Source organism: Halichoeres trimaculatus, unplaced genomic scaffold (assembly GCF_033239565.1).
Source record: "Halichoeres trimaculatus isolate MK-OKI-2021-1 unplaced genomic scaffold, fHalTri1.1 fHalTri1_scaffold_5, whole genome shotgun sequence".
NCBI classification, from domain to species: domain Eukaryota; kingdom Metazoa; phylum Chordata; class Actinopteri; order Labriformes; family Labridae; genus Halichoeres; species Halichoeres trimaculatus.
Window position 1 is genome coordinate 16,008,856 of NW_027437183.1, and position 19,189 is coordinate 16,028,044.

General features: G+C 39.2%; 1 protein-coding gene across 2 annotated transcripts; it reads right to left on the reverse strand.

The window, feature by feature from the left end:
- Positions 1 to 13: 13 nt before the first annotated feature.
- On the reverse strand, positions 14 to 5,134 carry ccdc112 (coiled-coil domain containing 112). 2 transcript variants are annotated; one of them, XM_074670208.1, is made up of 14 exons: positions 5,035 to 5,134; positions 4,027 to 4,151; positions 3,603 to 3,724; positions 3,324 to 3,413; positions 2,965 to 3,040; positions 2,518 to 2,641; positions 2,214 to 2,330; positions 1,894 to 2,031; positions 1,462 to 1,583; positions 1,109 to 1,235; positions 854 to 1,021; positions 527 to 625; positions 329 to 447; positions 14 to 231 (listed from the first exon to the last, which is right to left on the reverse strand). In XM_074670208.1, exons 1-14 carry the CDS (start codon positions 5,077 to 5,079, stop codon positions 201 to 203), a joined length of 1,503 nt encoding a protein of 500 aa, XP_074526309.1. In that variant the 5' UTR covers positions 5,080 to 5,134; the 3' UTR covers positions 14 to 200. The 2 variants fall into 2 exon arrangements, with proteins under 2 accessions (XP_074526309.1, XP_074526308.1); XM_074670207.1 differs by having other exon boundaries at positions 15 to 231; positions 2,512 to 2,641.
- Between the last annotated feature and the right edge of the window lie 14,055 nt (positions 5,135 to 19,189).

The window sequence follows — 19,189 nt, forward strand, 5'->3', positions numbered from 1 at the left end:
AAAAATGTTTCATACATATATGGATTTGGCCCAATGAATAATTTGAAATCTGAAATGTACAAAATGCTGTGTAATGCACAATGTGCTGTTCCTATCTTATGCCCTTCTTTCATGTAATGTAATTCCATGTAATTCCTTTGAAAACAGAAAATGTCTTGAATCTTCTTTAGAACTGTTTAAACCACCTTCTGTGGTTCCCTTCATAGGCCTTGTCTCCAAGTAGGAATGGCCCTGTGAAATGAAAAAAAGTTAACATTGATTTAGAAAACAATTGTCTTATGGCAGTGTACCTCAGTGATCACAAAAAGCAGTACATGGCAATACAAACCTATGAGACATTTGAAGAACAGGCCCCCCTCCTGAAGGTCCAATGTGTTTCATCCGCTCCTCCCAGCCTTTCGTGGGTCTAGTGAGCCTGGAGGTGTCTCTGCTGACGTGGCCATCCACCTGAATGAAAGGCAAAAAAAGTAACCTGGGTATTTAAGGTTACAAAGGTTGATGTATTTTGATGATACTTCTCCCTTACCTTCTGCTTTAACTTTGCAGCAATTCTTTTCTGTCTTTCCTCCTCCTCTTTTTCTTTCTGTTGTTTCTCCTGAAGCTTTGCCTCCACCTTGTGAAGGTCCTGCAGAAAGATAGAGACAAAGATCATACTCTACTATGAATAGAAAACTTTAATTAGTATTATAAGCCTGAGATGCTGTTTTTTCCCCACATTTAAAAAGTGGTAAAACTTCAAATATCCTCACAACTACAATCTAGCCCTTGAAACCAGTGACACCAGGGGGGCACTCTGGGCCAAAACAGACAAATAATTAGTCATGTGTTTCTCAATGATACATTGACTTTGTACCCTTTCATTTAAGTGTTTGATGCACTTTGTCGCTTCCCTCCTCCTCTCATCCATCTCCCTCTGTTCCTCCTCTCTCCTCCTCCTCTCCTGTTCTTTCTCCTCCTCCTTCTTCAGCCGTAGCTGCTCCTCAATTATCAGCTTCACCTCTAGCTGGCGACGGCGCTCTTCCTAAGAAGGAAAGATGGAAATATATTTCTGGGTAATAAAATGTATCGGTTCATTTGATTAACAAAACACACTCTATGACAGCATCACCTTAGCTCGTCGACTGAATTGAATCTCTTCAGCCAGTTTTTTCTCCTCTTCCTGCTCCTCCTTTTTTCTCCTCTCTTCCCTCCACTCCACTAGCTGCCTTGCTATCTCCCTCTTCTCCTCCTCAGTCCTGAAACATATAAAGAAAATAACTTTTAAGAGCAAAAACAACAATACGGGCAAATAAAGTCACTCAATTCTCTTAATTCATATGATCAACAAAACACAGAGCATGATAATCAGTCCTGGTTGGATATTATGACCTATATATTATGCATTTGACTGCTTTAGTCATGAAATCAATGTCTGCCCCACTTCTTCTCGCTTTAATTTATTCTGTTTTTCCTCTGACTCACTTGTGTAGGTGGGCCCTGCTCTTGGCCTCCTTCTCCCTCTTTTCTGCCTCCTCCGCTTCTTCCTGACTCTGGATTCTGGTTTGGCGTTCCTGTTGCTTGATAGCTTTCCATCTTCGAATAGCCTAGATAATGTTTGAAATTGAGTTGTTAAAATAGAAACCAAATATTGTGGAGGCGGTACAACTGCTTTCGAAAAGTGCTTCATGAGCTCCAGGCTACATCATGTTTTATCTGAGTACAGAGATTGACTTGATACATGCACAGAAGCGCTCTAAGCCTCACAGTTTGTGCTCATACACATCAATAGGTTAATAATATTAACATCAACTTGAGACTAATAAAAACACATTATATCCCATTTGACGTCAATCTTTATAATGGTTAGGTTCATTTTCCCATTTAGCTGAAGTTTATTCTGTTCTGGCTCTCTACCTCTCTCTTCCTGTCTTGCAGGTAAATCAGCTCCTGGTACCAATCATCGTGTTCCTCAATCTCCTCCACTGTTTTACCGGGCAGATACAGTTTTGCCTCTTTCTTGTATGCAGGCTGCCCACCATGCTTTGTCCAGACCTGTGAATGAAATGATCAGAAGAAGTCAAACAGAATGCCATCACCTTTTGACTTGGCAAGTCCTGACGATGCTCAAAGTAAAACATCATCATCACAGAGTGGTGCTGAGTGACATTACATGATTTCAAGTAGAAGGAGGTAAGAATATGAATTATAACCCTAGTTATCCAGAAAAGTCTTACTTTAAGGAAAGTCTGGTGGTCATACTGGTCCCAGCCCCCATCGGGACCTCCTGTCTTCTGTAGGAAAACCTCCAGTGCTCTGACCTCAGTGGGGACATCTCTGTGCAGAGGTTTGGTCTAATGAAAAAGATAATGCTATAGGGATCAAAAATCTACCTGCACTTTTAGAAGAGTCAGGCATACAAAAAAAGATGTTTTAATGGTGACAAAAAATATCCACTTCCACTGATCTATAAGACTCAATACTCTTTAGTGTTGCGCAAATGACAGAGAACAGAGAAAATCCAACAGTAAAAACCTTTACAGAGGTAGCTGTGTGTTGTTTGGGTTTCTCTGACGGGACAGCAAGGCTCCAGTTTTCAATCTTCTTCTCGTAAGCAGTGACTTCCTGCCTGTGTGACCATTCCTCCTTTAAAAGTTTCTCAAAGCTGATAGAAGGGGATTGAACACAAAGACCAGTTACTAATTTTAAAGTACAGTACATGTTTCATTTTTTGAATAGTCAAACACTCATAAAAGGCAGTGGTTCTGTTTTTCCAAGTCTCACACGTGCTTTTATCTTTATGAATTTCTAAATAGATGTGGTTACAGTAGGTGTTATTTGTTATTATTAATACTACTTTTTCCTCATGTCTGCATCAAAATCGACTCCATAAGTTTGCTGAAGCCTCTGAAAAAGTAGTTTTTTTATTATTATTTTTGTAATTCCCAAGGCTAACGTGGTCCAAGGTTGTTGAATGTATCCTGGTACCTCACTCGCTGTTCCTCTTTTAATGTATTAATACAGATTTCCACCTCGGACATGATTTCCTTTAGTCTCTCAATCACTGGAACAAAAACAGAAAAAAGAAGAAATGGAAATGGATGATTAGTAGTTTACCCCATAACAATCAATTGTCATCTTGTGTATAAAAATACAGTTGCTGCTATTTTATCAGTCAAGCCTGGAACTCAGGACAAATTTCTTCTGTTTGTGTTTCAAAGAGACATGAATATTGATCTTTATTACGAGAAGAAAAGAAAGAAGGAAAGAAGGTACTGCTGGCTTAGTAAAAGTAAACACCTTGATTCAAGTTATGACAAAAGAAACATTGTAAATCCACAACTTACACACAGGAGTTGGTTTTACATCTATCAGCTGTCTCTGAAATTTCCTCACGCCATTGTGGATTTTCACCAGCTGCTTTTGAAGATGCGACTCTGTAGACAAAAATGAACATAAGAATGAGACAATTATAATGGGGAGGGGGGGTACATGCACTTTAAAGTTTACTCTTGTGGCTTCACAAGCCTTCGCAGGCAGGAAGATCAGAAAATAGCTCAATAAAGTCGAGTACTCTACCAACACATTCAAAGAAATAAGGGTATGCATTGTAAAGAAAGACTGACTATCATCTTTTCTTTTCCCCTCTAGCACTTTCTCATACTCCTCCAGCTCTCCACACACATCAGTCCAGCCATTCTTCCTGCACTGAAAAATCAGTGTTCTCTCTTTCTCCAACTTCTCTATCCTGTGAAGCACAAGGAAAAGTTTGGTTAATTTTGACACAGTTTCATCACTTGTTATATCTGTACAAAAACACAGGTATTCCTTACCAGAGTATTCCTTCAATATATTCAATTCTACTTAAATGAAAAAAGTAATTAAAGATATTTTTCTTGTCCTGTTTCCATTTGGTGATCAAAACAATGTATTTTGCGACTGTCATTAAGATGTGTATCAATTATCATAGATAAGCATACCTTATATCTATAGTGAAAATGAGTTGTGTAAAATTAAAAAAAGAAAATGACCCTGAGTTGCTTTACATACTGTCTCTGGTTCTTCTCAGCTTCCCTAAGGAACTTTGCAGCCTCCCGGCTGGCCACTCTGTCACCATCACAGCTTACTGTGGCTGGATTGTGTGGCTGATGGTCTCCGAGGCCTCCGTTCTCATGCTCAATTCATAGGGGGAAAGCACAGATAAAGAGCACATCACAAAGACGATTGGAAAACAAAAGTTGGTAACAACTTATCCCCACTTCAACCAGTGAAACTGCTTTCAAAAAGATTTTATAGCTATATAATATTTTCTGTCACAGTGATGCCCTTTATATATATATATATATATATATATATATATATATATATATATATATATATATATATATATATATATATATATATATTTGTAACAATGATACATGTGAAAATCAGTGATTGTGATGATTGCAGTAATAATAATGTCAATGATTGTTTCATATTTTCGTGAATTGTCAGTCATTTTCAGTTATTATTATTATTTTTATTGTTACTTTTACTTTTATTATATTTCATAGTATGGTCAAAGTGTGTAATCTGTGTGAGGTTTCATTACAGAGGACCCCAGGAAGAGTAGTTGTTACTTTGATTGTAGTTAATGGGAATCCAATATATAACGTTTGAAATGCCTCCATGTCCGATAATGGAACCTCGAGTCCCTTTTGAGTCAGGAACAAGTTTTGTCCATCAGGCCACATGGTATCCGTTTTCGGACAATTACTTGATATCATGAAAGTTCACTTGAGCTATGCAGGAAACACTGCAGTCGTATGAAACGATCAATTATGGTCTAACAAGGGGCTATTTTGAGTCATTGGCAAACTTTGGCAATGCGTTGCTTTACTTTAACTTGGAGCAAGATAGCTAACGTTAGCTGGCACAAATAAAGAACGCTAGAACTAGCTGATTTGACAAAAACACTCCCAGTTAAAAACAAGGCATTTCAATTTCTTTAAAACTCTCAGTTGACTCATTTAAGTTATTGAAATGAAATCACGAAATAAGCTTTTGGATAGTTACCGAGCGAGGTTTCACAGCGCTCTCCGTGGTTGCTATGGTAGCCATTTTCGAGTGAATCTGTAAACAAAAGAAACTTTATTTAAACACCTGTTCAGAGACGTTCATGGTCCAAACCAGCAGAGGTCGCTGCTGATCACAGAGATTCTGTGTAGATTGTGAAAGACGGGACTTCACTGCACACTGTACAAGCTTTTTGCCCTAAAGCATGGTGGGAAACTATATTAACAGACAGGCCTTCCTTAACCCAGGTGCTTTGAATTGACCGAACACTCAGTTTGCACTCTAATCTCCTGAGCCTTGACTGTGATGCAATTTTCATTGTGTTTCACCTCAAGTAGAGATTGCTTGATCGGTGGAGAAAATGGTACTTTAACTTGAAGATACCACTTTCACCCCTGGCTGCCAACTTCATAAAACCATACCTTTGTCTTTGATCTTAAAGCATTTAGACTCTACCTCTGACACAAATTGTTTCTTAAGTTCAGAATCATTTGACTCTACCCTGCTACAACTAGATGGTGAGAGTAACGTACACATCCCAGGCCTTGGTTATTTCTGTCACAGCCTTTGTGTGACAGCCAACAGCTATAATTATTATGAGAGCTGGCCAAGTGACAGAGTGAAAGGAGGAGAGCGAAAGAGATAGTGAGAGTGAGAGGGCATATAAATAGAAACCTGAATCCATTATTGAGTGCAGATATTGGGGATGGTCTCTCCCATGAGTGCAGAGGCTGAGTTGTCATCGCAACTTTAATAGCAGTCACCCTGCTTAATGAAGAGTGTTATTATTTCCTGTCTGCGTAGTGTGTCGAGGGACTTAATTAATTTGATGAATGAGACAATCAGATGAAGTACTGGTTGTTGGCATAACAAATAAAACAACAAGCTACAGCGAAGAAGGGGTTTTCCAGATAATATTAAGACCCCAAAATATAAATGTCATAGAACTGACAAATTTAGATCAGAGTTCACATCTCTTAGATAACACAGTGTTTTCTTTGTTGTGATCATGTGACCTTAGTTAGCAGGTGGTTGTGTGCAGGACTCAGCCTGTTTTTTCATTATCTACAGGAAGACCACAGTGTAATGCTGGATGCAAAGATCTTTCATTCAGGATTTTACTGAAATAAGAGCATGTATAGTTACATGTAAAAAAAAAAAAAAAAAAAAAAAAAAACAATAAAAGTACCATAACCAGGAGTTTTCATTATGCAGAATGGTTTATTTTAAATAACATGTCAAGTATCACTTGATATCAGTATGATAAAACACCTTTTTGCCTTTGCTGCTTGATAGCTGACTCCAAACCAACACCTCAAGATGCAAGTTTAAAATACTGCAGGTTTAATACTGAGAACAAAGTTACGATAGTAAAGAGTAGCAATGCTTTTGTTACTATGTCTATGAGGTTAAATACTTTACTATTAGTCACTTTCCAGCGCAGCACATGACTCAAATGTTTGTCTTGTGGCGACACCTGAGTAAACTTTATCGCCAGAGGAAGATCTAAAGATAGAGCCCAAACAGCAGGGAGAGTGGACCTTGAGTTTTACCCCCCCCCCCCCCCCCCCTCTTTGGGGGTATGACTAATTATCAGCTTTAGCCTTCCAGCACTTTCTTTCCCAACATATTTCCTCATAGAACAAGACAGTCAAGTGTTCTCCTCTTGCTAAAACCTGACATAAAGTTGCTTTTACAATCTAATAAAAACTGGAGTTGACAAATATTGCTTGTCTTGAGGCAGTTAATGAAGAATTACAGGCAAGGTGGAAAGTGAGAAAGAATGAAAGGCTTGATCTTTGACCTCTCCCGAGGAGCTAACAGTCTGTTTGCAAATGTTATGAGACCTGATCCTTGTAAACTGAGAGGTCAGTTTAGCATTCATGGACGGAGGAACTCTGGGCTTCCCTCCTGCCAGTTCTCTTTGAATTAGCCAGTCTTATTTATGACTTGTGCCCCTCTGTTGGTGAGTGTGTGCGTGTGTGTGTGTGTGTGTGTGTGTGGGTCTGACTGGTTTGAGTAGAAGAGTCTACTCTTACACCACAGGTGTCCGAGTTAAAAGTGTAAACCTCCAGTGCGGCTGGGTTTCAGTCAGGTGCAAAACAGGACAGTTTCAGTCATTATACTTGCTCTCCGAGAGCTAACTATGTGCGCCTTTATGCTTAAGCTCCATGCATGTTACAAAGTAGACCTACTCCAACAAAAGGATTTACCTATCACACACATACTTGCACAATTTGTTTGAACACCTGACCAGTGATGTAATGGTAGATGGTGTTAAAAAGCAACATGATCTGGTTACATCCTGCTCATGTTGGGAATGTTAGACTGAGACAGACAACTGCTCATGAATATGTGTGTGTGTGTGTGTGTGTGTGTGTGTGTGTGTGTGTGTGTGTGTGTGTGTGTGTGTGTGTGTGTGTGTGTGTGTGTGTGTGTGTGTGTGTGTGTGTGTGTGTGTGTGTGTGTGTGAATGAGTAAATTATTTGAGCAGTGTTTGGTAAGGAGCTTGGGAGGTCAGGGGGTAAGTGATCACTTTAATAACTTCTCCTGCTGTGCTTCATACTTGAACCATGTCTATTTCTCTCTTTGACATCAGCACACTGACATTTAATATCTAATTTATCATTTTTATGCGTGTTCTTATGTAAGTGCATGTTATGAAACATCTGTTTATATTTACTTCTGGTTGACATACAAGACAGCGTTACCCCTTGAGACCATTGAAATTGCTAAAAACTAACATCTGAATATCAAGACTTTACTGCTATGTAAAGGGATGCAGGGCTAAAACGTTTGGCAAAAGATCGGTCAAGAAAAATTACATTTCCAAGAATATTTTTGTCATAGAGACCTTGATTATCCCCAGACTTCGACTCACTATTACCCCTCTGACCCTCTGACCTTTCATTTGACACCTCCAGCAGATTTAAATAGCATTAATGCAGACATATATTGATGCTATTTGAGTGCTAATTTGAACAGACTAACACCAGCATAGAATGTACATACATATATAGGGTCAACGCTTGCCAGACAGACAACATCTGTTGGTTATGTGGCTTTGCAGGTTAAAAAAAAAAACGTCAGCTCTGGATTTCCATTTGAGGTTTGGATGATTGTAGTTTTCAAGAAAAGTAACAAAAGCACAAGCTTTAAGGATCAATAAAAAGGGACAGGACCACCTGGCTTTTATTTGCTCAGGGAGGTTAAATATTCTGCATCATCACCTGAGGAAACCTTATACAATTCCACCACTTGGTGTCTCAGTATTTCTCTTTTAATGCTGTTTCAGGTATATCATGAGCAATCAAAGTGGTGATCTTATTCAGAGTGCCTCTCATGTATCCACTGTGGTATAAGTCCTCTCTTCACCCACACACTCCACATGGTGATGTACAGATCCGTCCTCATGTGACCTGCAGAGAATTAAATGTTCCCACTTTAAACTAGCTGCTGAAACGCAAACTCTTATGTAATATACACAAGTGAAACTGGAACATTTTTAGGTTTATAGCTAAAATCAGATCTCTGCATTGAAGAAAATTATGCACCAAAAGATATGTAAACCAGCTGCTCTTAAAGGGGAATTCCACTACTTTCCAGCATAGGTCTGTCTATGAAGTGAAGAATTTTTTGAAAGATTTGTTGTAAATTTTGATGTATATATTTCACAAAATTATAGTGAATGTTGGGGGATTCTATCTTATTTTTAATATTGTTGTTAAAATCAATGTTCATTTGTCCAGTACATGAAGATTTCCATGATTTGGGTTTAACTGGGATTTTACTCTTTGTTTGATTCTAATTGAACAAAACAAAAACAGGAATAGTAATAGGAAGTGGGTCACCCACCCTCGTAGAGATGTGGGTGTACGCTGACTAAACAGATGCTTCCCTCAGAGTGTTGTGCTCTGTCAGGGGAGACACACAATCAAAATTTAGACACGGGGATATTCTTTGAAGCATGGAAAAATTTAAGGTCGCACTGTCTCTGTTAAGTAGGAGTCTGTAAAAACACATTGCAAGTGTGTAAATGATTAACAAGACTCATGTCTGTTTTCTGATTTGTGGCTAAAGATAGGAGATTATAAGCTCAGTTTAGCATACAAACTTCAGATAAGGGAAACAGCTAGCCCTGATCTTTTTAAGGGTTACAAAATCTGCCTGCCACCCTCCTAGCTCGATAACCACAAAAATTCAATTGAAAAGTATACATAGAAATATAAAGTTAATAAGACAAGTACTGTTGACCATTTACTCTATCATTTCATTCAGAGTAGTTATTAAACTCACTGCTGGCTAATGTCAAAAAGCTGTAGTTGTGCAGATGACAAAGTGTCATGTCTTTTTCCAAACATCAGATTGTCCTAAAAGTGGTCTGTTAGGACCCTTTGAGACTCAAAAGAGAGATGGTGCTATTCCAAGAAGAAGTCCAGTGGTCTAATCTTACTGAACAAGTCCAGAGTGAAAAAAGAACCCCTGAGAAGCACAAGAGGAGGGTGACTGGACTTAAACAACCTGAGCAAGTTTAGCTGAGAAGATATGTCTCGTGGCAGCTGTATATCCCCCCTCACTGACTTCTGGTTAGAACAGTCAATTGCATTACTGCAACATAAAGGCTTGTGTTGAATAATGAGGAGCAGCTGTTCCCTGGACTCTGTCTGAGGCTTTTCTACAATATGATTAAGCCTTAACTAGACAGTTCAAGTGGAGCACTGTAACTTAGCTGACTTCATGTGCATGTGTGTGTGTGTGTCTGTATGTAACATAGCTAGAGAGAGAGAGAGGGAAGTGCTAAGGTTACACAGATGACTTGTGGGGGCTTTGAGGGGAGCTGAGATGCCACTCAGGGACTCAGGGGTCACAGGGTGTTCTCTTTGCGTGCTTTTCTCTATGTGTGTGTTTATGTGTGGGCCGTTTAATGAGAAGGCTGGCCACTCTAAAGTCCAAAGCTCCAGGTGTCACTCTATCCCTGGTGTTTTATTTGGAGGTATACTGCTGCAGGCAGAGCAGGAGCCTCTTCCAGAGAGAGAGAGTTCACCTCTTTTAGTCAGCTCTACACAGCAGAGGAGAAGAAGGCGATATATTGATTTATTTTCTTAATACAGTGCTGAACTCTGCCAGAAGTTTGGTGATGTTTCCGCAGTGTTTCATAGAAGCCTTTCCAGTTTTTTAAAACAAAGCCTGGAGGACTCTCACAGAGGTCTGATGGGCAAACTGGGAAATCTACTGTTCATGTTTGTTAAAACCTCCCTCTTTGCCGAGCCTGTGTCTCTACAGGAACAACATTTAACCACATTTTCTAACAAACACATACAAGATAATGTCCAGGCCTAATGTTATTAATGGTCTTCTTAAGTTATTGAGAACGGTTAAGGAGAGACTCACCCACATTCCTCCTTCAAGTATTTTTGTTATTAGCATTGCACTTGACACAGATTGAGAAAAAAACTGAAGGTTGACAGTGAATTCAGCCAAAGCATTGATTTTAATTTTACTCAAAGTTCTTTCTCAAAATAATTCAGTGCTAGTTCATCGGCGAACAGCTTGGTCCAAAAATTGATTGTGTCATGCTAGTAGCAGCTAATATAGCCGCTGTTTGTTAGCCTACAGGGGGTCAACCCTGTGTTCCCAGATTTCTAAGACTTTTCCCACAGCCCAGTGCCCTCACATTTTAGTTGACGTTTTCAAAATAAGATCTCGTGTTTCTACATTTCCCTTCAATTTCAGCCCTATCTCCTAACAAGATTTGGGCTACCATTTTCCTTAAAGCTCACTATTTTCAGCTTCCTAATTCCAGAGAAAGTTCAGACTAAACCTAGAATACATCCTGTGCCCTGTGAACAGATTTGTGATGTGTGAAATTATAAATATTCCTGCTTTAAGGCCAGCTGTGTCCGTCGATGTTAGTGTTGAGTGAACTTGAGGACAGGAGGGATATCACAGAGAGCTGAAGAACAGACACACAGAGAGAAATAGAGAGATGTTGCAGCTGGGATTTAGGTATCAGCTGTATCAGTGTGACCAGGAGTAAGTGACACCAGCAGGTTGGAGCTTCTAGTCTATCCTCAGGACACTGGATCTGTCCCCACCCGTCCCCGTCAGCTCAACACCACAGCAAACACTGTCGGCACTCTTTGTGTAAATTATCGACTGCTGATAGACGCTGGACAGAGAGGCAGAGACTGAAAGTGTGTGTGTGTGTGTGTGCGTGCGTGCGTGCGTGCGTGCGTGCGTGCGTGTGTGTGTTTCATACATGCACATTATGTAAGAATAGAGGGGCCATGACATAATTACCAAGCAGAAGAACTAGACGATAGAGGACAAGAACAGAATTAGAAAAGAATAGAAACTTGACTTTTTTCCATACATAAAGACATTTGGACGGGTCTTGTCAAAGCCTGTATAATGCATTGACACATTTGTTGTAAAGCTGCTGTTCTGACCTTGACAGCTCTGTTATTTGCAGCCACATGCTTATTTTGGTCTGCATTTGACTGCAGAGCCATGGTAAAGTACTGGAGCAGAAGCAGTACACGGCAATTAGAGAGAAAAAGGAGTTACCTTGTGGAGTTTTGAGAGAGTGTAGGTGGGCCCGATGAGTCAGTTTTTGCTTTGTGGAAGGTAGTTTGGCATTGGCAACAACTGTGGGCACAGCCAAACATTTGGACTCATCAGAGGGATTGTTGTTGAACAAGGTGCATCCTGAATAAGAAAAATGAAAAGATTTTCATCTTCACTTACCAGATTATTTCTTCAAAACAGAAAAAGAGGAGGAAAAGTTCTTGTTCAAAGGTACAAATATAGAACATGACGGGAAACCAGAAATGTTTTCTATTGTTCAGAGTTAAACACCTGAACAAAGCTTGGAGCAGATAAGTCACTGTGACAAGTCAACCATGCCAGGCTTTGATAATTATCGTCTTGTGTTAGCTGAGTCATGTTTCCTGCCTCTTATCCTGACACTTACAGCAGTTATAAAGAGTCCCTATAAAAAGTTTGCTCTTTTTTAAACTTTTCTACTGTCTCTGCAACGTTAACCTATGGAGCTATTTCATTTCAGCAGAACTATGTTGAAAAATGTGCATGTGTCTACATTTTATTTAAGATCAATAGATCAACTGGCTTGATGAGGGGGATCATTGAACAAGACATCAAAAACTAATGGTGGGGCTTCAAAAAATGATGAATGACACTACAGCTCTGAGAAAAGTGAGGCCAGAATTTCTGCTAGCTGAACGGTAGTCTCGCCTCCTCCAGGTATGGCTTTAGAATAGAATATAATAGAATAAAACAGAATAGAAAAGAATAGAATAGAATGTGCTTTATTAATCCCTGAAGGGAAATTCAGGAGTCACAGCAGCAAACAAAGTGTTTAGTGCAAAAATGTCAATAAAGAGACGACAACCTGGCCGTAACTCTCATGTCAGCCACCAGCTCCACAGGGTCCAGGGTTGAGCTGGCCTCTTTCCCCAGTCTGTTCAGTCTAGCTCTCCTGTATCCTATCTGCTCACAGCAGGTGAAGTCCTTCAATGTGGCATGCGTATCTGATTTAAGCTCAGTTAGCCATGTCTGTGAATAGCATGATGCTACTCTGCCGGTATTCCCTATGGTCCTGGGTTAGTACCGCTAGCTCGACCCTTACATTCCCCGTAACTTCACATAAAGGAATATAACTACTTATAAACATTAATAACTATCAATAACTATAGGTAACTATTAATAAAGTACGACTTTAACATGAATGTCTAAAAGTTGAGTTTTCTTATTCTTTCTCTGTGATTAAAAACTGAACTGTAATCAGTTCAAGAGGGTGCAAAATCAATTTGCCACTCTCTATGTTTGTGTGTGATTATTGTTTGCATATGAGTGTTGAATTTGTGTATTTGTTGTTATAATCAATGCCATGCCAGCTAATTCTCCCTCTATTTATATGAGTGCTGTTTTGACAGCTGATGTGAAGTGGAAAGCCTCTGCGCCAATGTGCTTGGGCAGCAGCAATCACTCTTTCTCTCTCACAAGTACACACACACATAAACACACACAATTAGCAGAGGCTGTGGTCCAATCAGAGATAAGTATGTGTGTGTTTCTGAGATAGAAAGAGAAAGAGGGAGGCAGAGTCTGTGGTGTACAGTCCAGACCAGTATCAAATTCAGACCCCACTGATCCTTATGTTAATACCCCACCAATCTATTTTGGCCTCAGGGGCTCTTATGTAAGAGGTCACGTTCCCCCACCACCACTTTCTCAGTCACCGTCTTCTTATTTTACATTTAGCAGGTGTTTCACTATCAGAGTATTAACAGTAAACAAGAAAACAAAGTTGCAGTTAATCGGTGCAGAGTAAATCATTCATTCTCCTTTTAAACTTCATGTTGATAGATTTACTGTCACAGGGATCAAAGGCTAAAAGGGATCGCACAATGTCTGAAACACAACACAGGCCACGAGATCGGCATGTAGTCACACCAGAGAACTCGTGGAAATGTGTTTGGACATAGCTCACTGTGTGGGAAGAGGAATGCACTGGCACTGTGAACAACATATATCAACACACAGTCAGTCCTTTTCAAAGAAACAGCAACTGGCAACGTTCTTTTGGGGGATACATGATCCACTGCAACTCAAAATCTGGGAGAGTGAGGTTTACAACCTACAGGCGGATGTTGTTCAGTCTGATTCCTTCATTGCTGAGGTGAAAGAAACACCACAGGTAAACATCTTAAAGGTATCTGCATTTAACCATAATGTACTCAATTCTAAGAAGGCATGTCAGTGCAGCAGCTTGCATCACAGCCTCACAGCAGAGTTTGAATCCTAACAGCAGGCAGTGACTGGCAAATGAGAAATGGACAAAGACACAAAACAGTGAGAAAATGGCTTCAATTCTTCTCCCAGGTGTCTGCTCTGTTACTGCTTTAGTAGAAGTGCTGCAATGTCAGTGAGAGCGAAAGGCAACGAGTGGCACGTGGAGACAGACGGAGGCACGGGGACAGCGGGGGTCTGGTGAGGGAGTTCACCTGCAGATATTCAAACATGGAGGAGCAGGCCTAATGTAGGACAGCTTTCCAACAGGGTATATTCATCCCTAAATATAGACAAGGCAGAAGTAGGTTGAGCTGACAGCTCTGCCAAAAGGCCGTGAAAAAATGCTGTAATACAAAACTTTGTGGACATTGAGTGGGACAGAGTCGTGCTTGTATTTTCTAAGCTTTGTTTAAGGCATTTTTTTTCATTTGACCCTCATTGTTTATTCCTGAAATACTCAAAATAAAGAAACAAATAAAGGGATGAAACTATTTAATTCATTCCTTTGCCACAGAGCAAGTTTTCACATTGTGATGAAGATAATAGAAGACCAACAAAAAGTCAGGTTATTGAGGATGTTATTTTACACGAGACATATGGAGTGAGTGCTCTCACTGATATAAAAAGAAAACCTTCAAAAAAAAAAAAAACTTGAGGGCAGTATTAGAAACAGGTTTTTGTCAAATCAAGTGAAAAGACATGACATGCTTTGAAACACTAGCCTCACAGTAAAACCCATCACAGACACGTTGGATCCAGGATGCGGTGTGCTACATTAGATGCTATCTAAAAAGTGATGTGTTAAATTAAAAACCTGTTGATTTTTTGAGTTATAGCCAAGCCTTAGAGAAACCGGGGCTATCTTTTTTTCTAGAAGTTCTTGTAAAAGTTAAAAGTTAAAATGTAAAGATGTTATCAATTTGAATTGATGTTTAAAATCAGGCACACATGTTTGGTACTTGAAAAAGTAAAATGCATGCTCTTGTGCATATCCAGATATTACGCATGATTGATCAATTTCAAATTAAGAACTGGAAAAATTAAGAAAAAAAATCAGCAATCAAATGAAATGAAGTTAAAAAAAAAATATGCTCAGATGACATTAATAATCAACTTGAGTTTTAAAAAACAAAAAAGATGTATTTGATTGGTGTTGCAATCCTCATGTTTGTTTGTAAAATTCCCTCAAGACTGGATCATGTCATGAGGGGATTTCGTTTGGAAAGCTACTCTACCATCAGGGTCAATGTGATAAACTTAAAACCAGACATTAAAGCAGTCAAACAAAATCACAGACAGACGATGTCTGATTTATTATTTTGAGAGAACATTTTTTGTGCTCAAGAAATACGTAAAACCCAGTAATATACTTAAGTTTAACAACCCCACCTTCATGAGAGTTGCTTAAAATGTTGATAAGAACAGCCTCAGTGTTTTACAAATGTTTGAATGATTTTTGTCTCTGCTCTATTGTCAGTTGAATAAAGGGTTCAAATTCTTTACAAATATCTAGTTTTACTTTTAAAAAGAGTTTCTACTGTCTGCCAGCTGTTATAGACCTATGGTTACACCTCTACTGATGGCTTTTTAAAAGCCTCCCCCGAGTATATGCAGAAGAAAAAGGTTTTTTTCACTTTACTCCTTGGTAGAATATCCACTGTATCCTGCCCGTCTTGTGATACAAGAGATATAACTAACTATCAGATGCAGGTAAGTAGGTTTTATCTGTCTCAAAGACCGCTCTGAAAGGCAGCTTTTTAAGCCACCTTTCAGCTGAGGCTTCACGGGCAACCCTTTGACTCACTCCACCCCCTCCCTGTAGAGCTGATGAGCCTTTCTTTTTGTAGAGGATCTGGCTGCTGAGCTCACAGTCTTCCTACGTGCTCATCTTCATGTGGCACAGAGCTCATTTCAGCTGCACTCTCATCTCTCCCTTTTTTTCTCTCAGCACCTCTTTTAATCTCCCCCTCATTATGTCAACATGTGCTTCGGCGCAGAGATGACAGCACTGTTAACCTCCGTCTCAAGCGTTAAGTGGGGCTGCTCCACTTGAACATTCATAAGTTTTACACTTTCTTATGACAGGCCTCGACTTGTACCTGGAACTAGGATCCAGGAACACCTACACTTTGTGCTTTACAATCACAGTCATGAAGTGATGATACGATTCCTGTTGGAGGAAATCTAGGTTAACTGAGAGGTTGGAAGAACGGGGAGTTATATGTATGTAGGTGAAGTCTGATTGATCTTCCAATAGATAAAACTCACAGTAAGATGCTACTCATAACACCCAGTAAAAACTAATAACTGTGTCCTCCCTCACCTCTTAACTGTGCTATTTATGACAGATAATTCTGGGTGTGGTTAAATTAAAGCAAAGCAGGCCGGCTCAGTGATTGTTCTAGAGTTGCCCTGCGATTAAACCACACCCCTGACCATCTATCTTTGTCTAACTCATTTTATTTTTCCAGACTGTTTTTCACAGCTGAGCGAAAGCTCTCAGTGAGCTCAAAATGCAAACTCAAAGCTCAAAACCCACTGATGAGACACCCAGATGGAGAAAGTCACCCCTCATTCCTGATCTGTCTAACAACAGCTAGGCAGTTCAGAGACTCTAACCTGCAGCAATCGTGACTCATTAAGAGATTCCCACTTTCTGCTTTGCAAGGGATCCTGGCAGTGAGTCATGAGAGAAGATTCAAAAGAGGTGTGACTTTCTGGGACTGAGTTTTTGCTGTTGCTGTACATGCGGAGGAAACAGGTGGTGAGGATATCACTGTGAGAGAAGAGGGGGCGGGTAAAACACCTAATCATCTTTGCAGTGAAATTTGTTGATGATCAAGACAACACATTGTGAGTTTTATGTAATAATTTATGCATAATGAAGACTGCAATCAACCTTTTCTTGCATAAGTGGAAGTTGTTAGATAATATTTCTACTGCTTTATTTGCCTGTTACATCAAACAGAGAAACTGTAAAAACGGAAGGAGAAACCAAATGAAATGTCTCAAACAGCAGTGATCAGGGATATTTGAGTCTTCAGCCTGGCTGGTGACAGTTTGAGTCTTAACACTGATTTTCACATCGTGGTTAGCAAGCTAACATACACATGCTTGAACTGCACGTGAATAATAGCAAAGGACAATAAAAATGTTGGTCTTCCTTTTGGGTATGTGGTTACAGATAACAGTATTAACACATGTTTTTTTATTTATAAAAAATGCAGCATCATTTTGTTTTAATATCACTGCAAAGGAAAAAAATGTGTTCACTGTTTAACCATGAGTATGAATATACTACAAAGAATATTTTGCCTTAAAATATAATATACACATACCAACTTGCAGCCGCCATGCTGGTTCCAAGTACTCATGATTTTAAGTATTGCAGAATTGCAGTATTTCAGTAATAAGTATTATTACTGTATTTTTTTGTATATTTTTGCTTTTTTATTGTTGATTTTCCTGAATTTGGTATTTCAGCATTTTACACATTAGTCTGAAATTTTTTGACTGAGATTTGTGCTGACTGTTCTGTTTCTCCTCCTTTGTCTAAAGTGTTTACATTGTGTACTTGCTGCTCAATAGGCCTCCAGTTGCCCCTGGTGGAGGAAAAAAAGTTGTTGGTTTTTACCTGGTATATAATTTCTTTCTTCACTGTTCATCTCACATTTTTTCCCCCATGTCTCTAAAGTATGTACTGTATATAGTTTATGAGTTGGCCCATGTTGCCTCAAATATACAACAAAAATGTATTCGACCTGTGGACATAATTGGAGGTTTTATTAGCTTCAACAAGATTAAGGTTCATATGCTAAGTTCACATCAGTCTGCCCAATTTAGCAGCAGTGGAACAAAAGAACAAAAGAACAAAAAAAAAAAGCCCACCTTTGGGAAAAAATCCCCTAGTAATACTTAAGATAATAAAGTTTATGCTGTGGGGAAGATCAATGTGCATATGCATCTAAATACATGAAATAACATATTATGATCAGCCTGGATCTTAGTGGTTTACCAACAAACCTGCAGAAAGCATGTTTAAAACATGTCATAGTGGAGGAGGCCACCATGTGCTTCAGTGAAACAGACTGATACGTGTTTTGGGACAATCGGAGCTCTATGAGAAAGTGGTTGAATAATTCTTTTTGTGCTGTCTGCGGTCAGATCTACCAAAAACACATTGTCTGTTTATCAGTCACTTCAGACTGGAACAGTTATATATAATGTTTGTGCTGGACAGAAAAGCTGGCAGCAGATTTCATTCCTTGAACTATGACCAAAGGCAAACATATTTGGTGATTCCTATCACCGAGTGGGTAAAAACTTCAACTCTTTATAAGGAGAAACAGCCATAGTTCTCAGAAGGGCAACCAGTTAGCCAGTGTTGTTTTTTGTTGCTGGAAGCCATGAGTGCTGAACAAACAAGCTATATATCAACATGTTTTTACTTGGGACACTTCTTGGAAGCAACTGGATGCACGGCATGAGCATCCTCATCTGCAGTGTCAAAGGTTTCTCTGGACACATTCCAGTCTGAGGGGTCCTCTGAGTCCCCTGCTCCCAGATCAGATAACTGGAATGAGTACACCACACAGGGACTCTGAGGTAAAAGCAGCAATACAAGCATGGACTACATCATTTCACTGGGAAAATATGTATACAAAGAATTTTACATACTGCCAATATATCCAGTGGCTTGTTGGTAAATTGTAATTAAAAAATGAATCCATGTGCGTTCAGCCATTTTGTTCTGTTTTAAAGAAACCTCCATAGTCGAGGTGTTTTATTTAGACATTTTAAGGTGTCTATAGACCTTAGATAAAGTCAAATTAATATCTGATTTATGAGCAAAACGTAACATTAGGATGAGTCATCTTGGGCTTTAGAAAGCACAAATAAAGATCCTCTTCCTCTCAAGAAATAACATGGTTTCACAGACTGATGGGACAGTTATACAAAGGTTTTCCATTCCTTACTGCAATTTCATTTATGGTTGAAAACAGGTGTTTCCCTATAAAATACCAATTTCCAACTGTGACTGAAATGTGAACCTTTTCATTTGAGTTATGATTAAGGAAATCAGCAAAAATTAAAAACACTTTAAAAGACTTAAGGACATTTCATATCACCTTGAAATAACTTTTAATTTTTAGAAGTGTACCAACAAAATAATCAAATACAACCCCAATTTTAAGACTGTTAAGAAGCTGTATAAAACTAAATGTGAGCAGAGGACACAGCATCCATGATTTCCATTAAGCTAGTTTTTGGCAGGGACTTTGCTCATACAGTGACCTCCATTACAGAGTCATGTCTGTTAATATTGAGCCACCTGAGAGCT

Excerpts from the sequence above, each read along its gene's own strand:
- ccdc112 (XM_074670207.1), bottom strand. The coding sequence starts at position 5,079 with ATGGCTACCATAGCAACCACGGAGAGCGCTGTGAAACCTCGCTCG. Across the intron at positions 3,725-4,026 it reads GCTGAGAAGAACCAGAGACA|GATAGAGAAGTTGGAGAAAG; the intron begins GTATGTAAAGCA and ends TGTGCTTCACAG. Across the intron at positions 448-526 it reads CTGCAAAGTTAAAGCAGAAG|GTGGATGGCCACGTCAGCAG; the intron begins GTAAGGGAGAAG and ends CCTTTCATTCAG.